The sequence below is a fragment of the Clinocottus analis genome, unplaced genomic scaffold (assembly GCF_023055335.1).
Source record: "Clinocottus analis isolate CAN_PGR_092001 unplaced genomic scaffold, fCliAna1.0.p SCAF_40, whole genome shotgun sequence".
NCBI classification, from domain to species: domain Eukaryota; kingdom Metazoa; phylum Chordata; class Actinopteri; order Perciformes; family Cottidae; genus Clinocottus; species Clinocottus analis.
The window spans coordinates 295,978-298,477 of NW_027176154.1; the positions used below are offsets into that span (position 1 = coordinate 295,978).

The following is a 2,500-nucleotide window of genomic DNA, read 5'->3' on the forward strand; positions in this document are numbered from 1 at the left end:
ATTTTTCATACATTCTTAAGATCGTAATTTGCTCCTCGGTTGTAAAACACGTTGCTCTCGGCTCCTTCGTGGTGCACAATTGGTCTAACGGAGTTAACTCCGCCCCTTTTATGTGCCGAGCACAGATCTAGAAGAGACACTCCTGGTGGACTTAACGAGCTGATAACCGGCTTCATGAGACCAAAAAGACATCTGGTTAAGTGCAGCTGGATAAGTGAGGGAAACCCGAGTATGTTAAACCAGCTCTATGAAACAGACCTCTGAACAACAACAACAACAACAACAACAACAACAACAACAACAGCTGCGTGCAGTGGTGGGAGTGTTGCTCAGCAGAGGTTTTCCTACCTGAAGAGCTCCTGAGTCACAGCTTCCACGGCGGCTTCAACACAACAGAAAATACTCTTGTTATCACTTCAGCAGCCTGCAGACAGCCGACAATAACAACACACATCCAGTGTGCGACTGAGTGTAGTCCACTTATAGTGTGTTTGTGGTCCACATGAGGGTGTGTGTGCAGTGGAAGGAAAGGGACTCGCACACTAAATATCCAGTTTGTTATCGCTCACAATGTTTAACAAATCAATGAGAAAGAGGTCATAAAATAAATGAAAATGATTGACAGTGTTTCACACGATGTACATTAGCATTAAGAACACATGCGTGATGCGTTTGTGGTTCAATATTGTGTCATTATTATTATTATAATTTATGCTAAAGCACTTTCCAGATTAACAAAGAAGCTGTGGGCGTGTTCCGCCAAGTCCCGCCCTCCTGTGCTGTGATTGGCCAGTACCCCTGTGCTGTGATTGGCCAGTACCCCTGTGCTGTGATTGGCCAGTACCCCTGTGCTGTAAGTTTAGTAAGGAGAGAAGTTCACCTTCACTATTTTAACCCAAACTATAATATTGTCCTCAATCTAAAAGAAAATAAAGGTTTTGTTTAAGTCAAAATAGATTTTTTTGGAACAGCAAAAAAAAATCGTATTTCGAAAAAGATTTCTTTAAAATTATTATTTCATCCACACACAGACTCGGCTAACGTTGTGTAGCCTGTGCAGCATTAAAGCATGGTGGAATTATCTATCTAGCCAGCTAACTAGCCTAGCCTGGCTAAATGAGTGAAATGTAACAACTTAATGTTTCATCCACACACAGATGAGTGACAAGTTGGCTAATGTTGTGTAGCCCGTGTAGCATTAAAGCACGGTGGAATTAGCTCAGTTTCCAGATGCTAAATTAGTTAATTTATAAATATGATTTGTCCATATTTCTCTGCAGCCTGAGGTCTTGTCACCGTGTAGAAAAGCACATCGCTATCCTCAAAATGATTCGCACGGTAGATTAGAAAATGTTGAAATAACGCAGGCTGTGGCTGGTGCTGCTAATCTGAAAGCTAGCAAGCTGCCGTATATTACAATGTTCACATTATCATTATCATGAGCAGGAACAGGCTCTTACCTCTGACTCCTTTGGATCGTGTGCGATGGCGTTTTTTAACAGCATTCAGCTCCATCTGAAGAGGAGAACGAGACAAACGTTGAGTTTCTTTCTCCGTCGCCACTAAGTGAAAGTGTGTTGAGTGCAGAGAAACGGAGTTGTGCGTGAATACCTTTACCTGCCCGGAGCTCAGTGTGTCCTGCAGCTGAAGAGTCTTTAAGCCAAACTCAGGTTCAGAGGCCGTCTTCCAGAGTCATGATCTGCAAAGAAAACAATCAAAACACGGCGGTATCAGTCAGAGATTCGTGTCCGCAGCAGCTGTTCTGCTCTGCTTCAGTGTTTTTTTAGCTTCTGAACACTTTATGTCCTCTTGACACGTGTAATTAAAATATTTACAGGCTCCTGCTGAACACCACCTGCACATGTCCACTGATATTTTCTCGTTCCTTCAGGTTTGGCGCCGTTAAACAGACTCACTAACCTCACTAACACCGTAACATTTCAGTCGCTCGGTCGATAAAGTTTTTCTTTGGGAAGATTTTACGAGACTCGCTGCTGAAAACATCTCAGCGACCGCAGACGAGGACTGACCCGAATGAAGGCCGACGGCACAAATATGAACTCTTTTTATTTACATGCTTTACACACTCAGTATTTTTACCTCTGTAAAAATGTTTTAAAAAGAGCAAAAATTATATGATAAGTGTATGTTGTACATTTTTATTTCTGTTTTTATACATTTTTTAAGTGAATTAAAACCGTTAACAAGTGGAGGGATTGACTTTGAGCATCCAGGTTTCTAAAAAATAAAACGTCAGAGTTCTTCAAGACATAGAAGTCCATGAGGAGAATGAGAGAAAATATGTTTGTTATAGTCGGTCCAACACAGAGGATGATGATTTATGATGATTTATGTTTGTTTTATGTCTGTGTTTGATTGTTCGTATCGTTGGTTATGCCGGTACGTATCATTTATTTATTTTACATTCACTTATTGTTGTTTTTTGCTTGAGGTAATGTGTAACTTTATAAACCTAAAATAAAATGATTGTCAGAGAGGA

General features: G+C 40.8%; 1 protein-coding gene across 1 annotated transcript in view; it reads right to left on the minus strand.

Annotated features, from left to right (window-relative positions):
• Window positions 1-2,500, minus strand: part of LOC137801317 (myelin transcription factor 1-like protein) — a 39,055-nt gene that overhangs the window by 27,615 nt on the left and 8,940 nt on the right. The window contains exons 2-4 of the mRNA XM_068598705.1: window positions 1,612-1,699; window positions 1,461-1,515; window positions 349-382 (exon numbers count right to left, since the gene is read on the minus strand). Coding sequence (XP_068454806.1) covers window positions 349-382; window positions 1,461-1,515 — 89 coding nt within the window. The 5' untranslated portion in view covers window positions 1,612-1,699. The remainder of the gene's footprint in view (window positions 1-348; window positions 383-1,460; window positions 1,516-1,611; window positions 1,700-2,500) is intronic.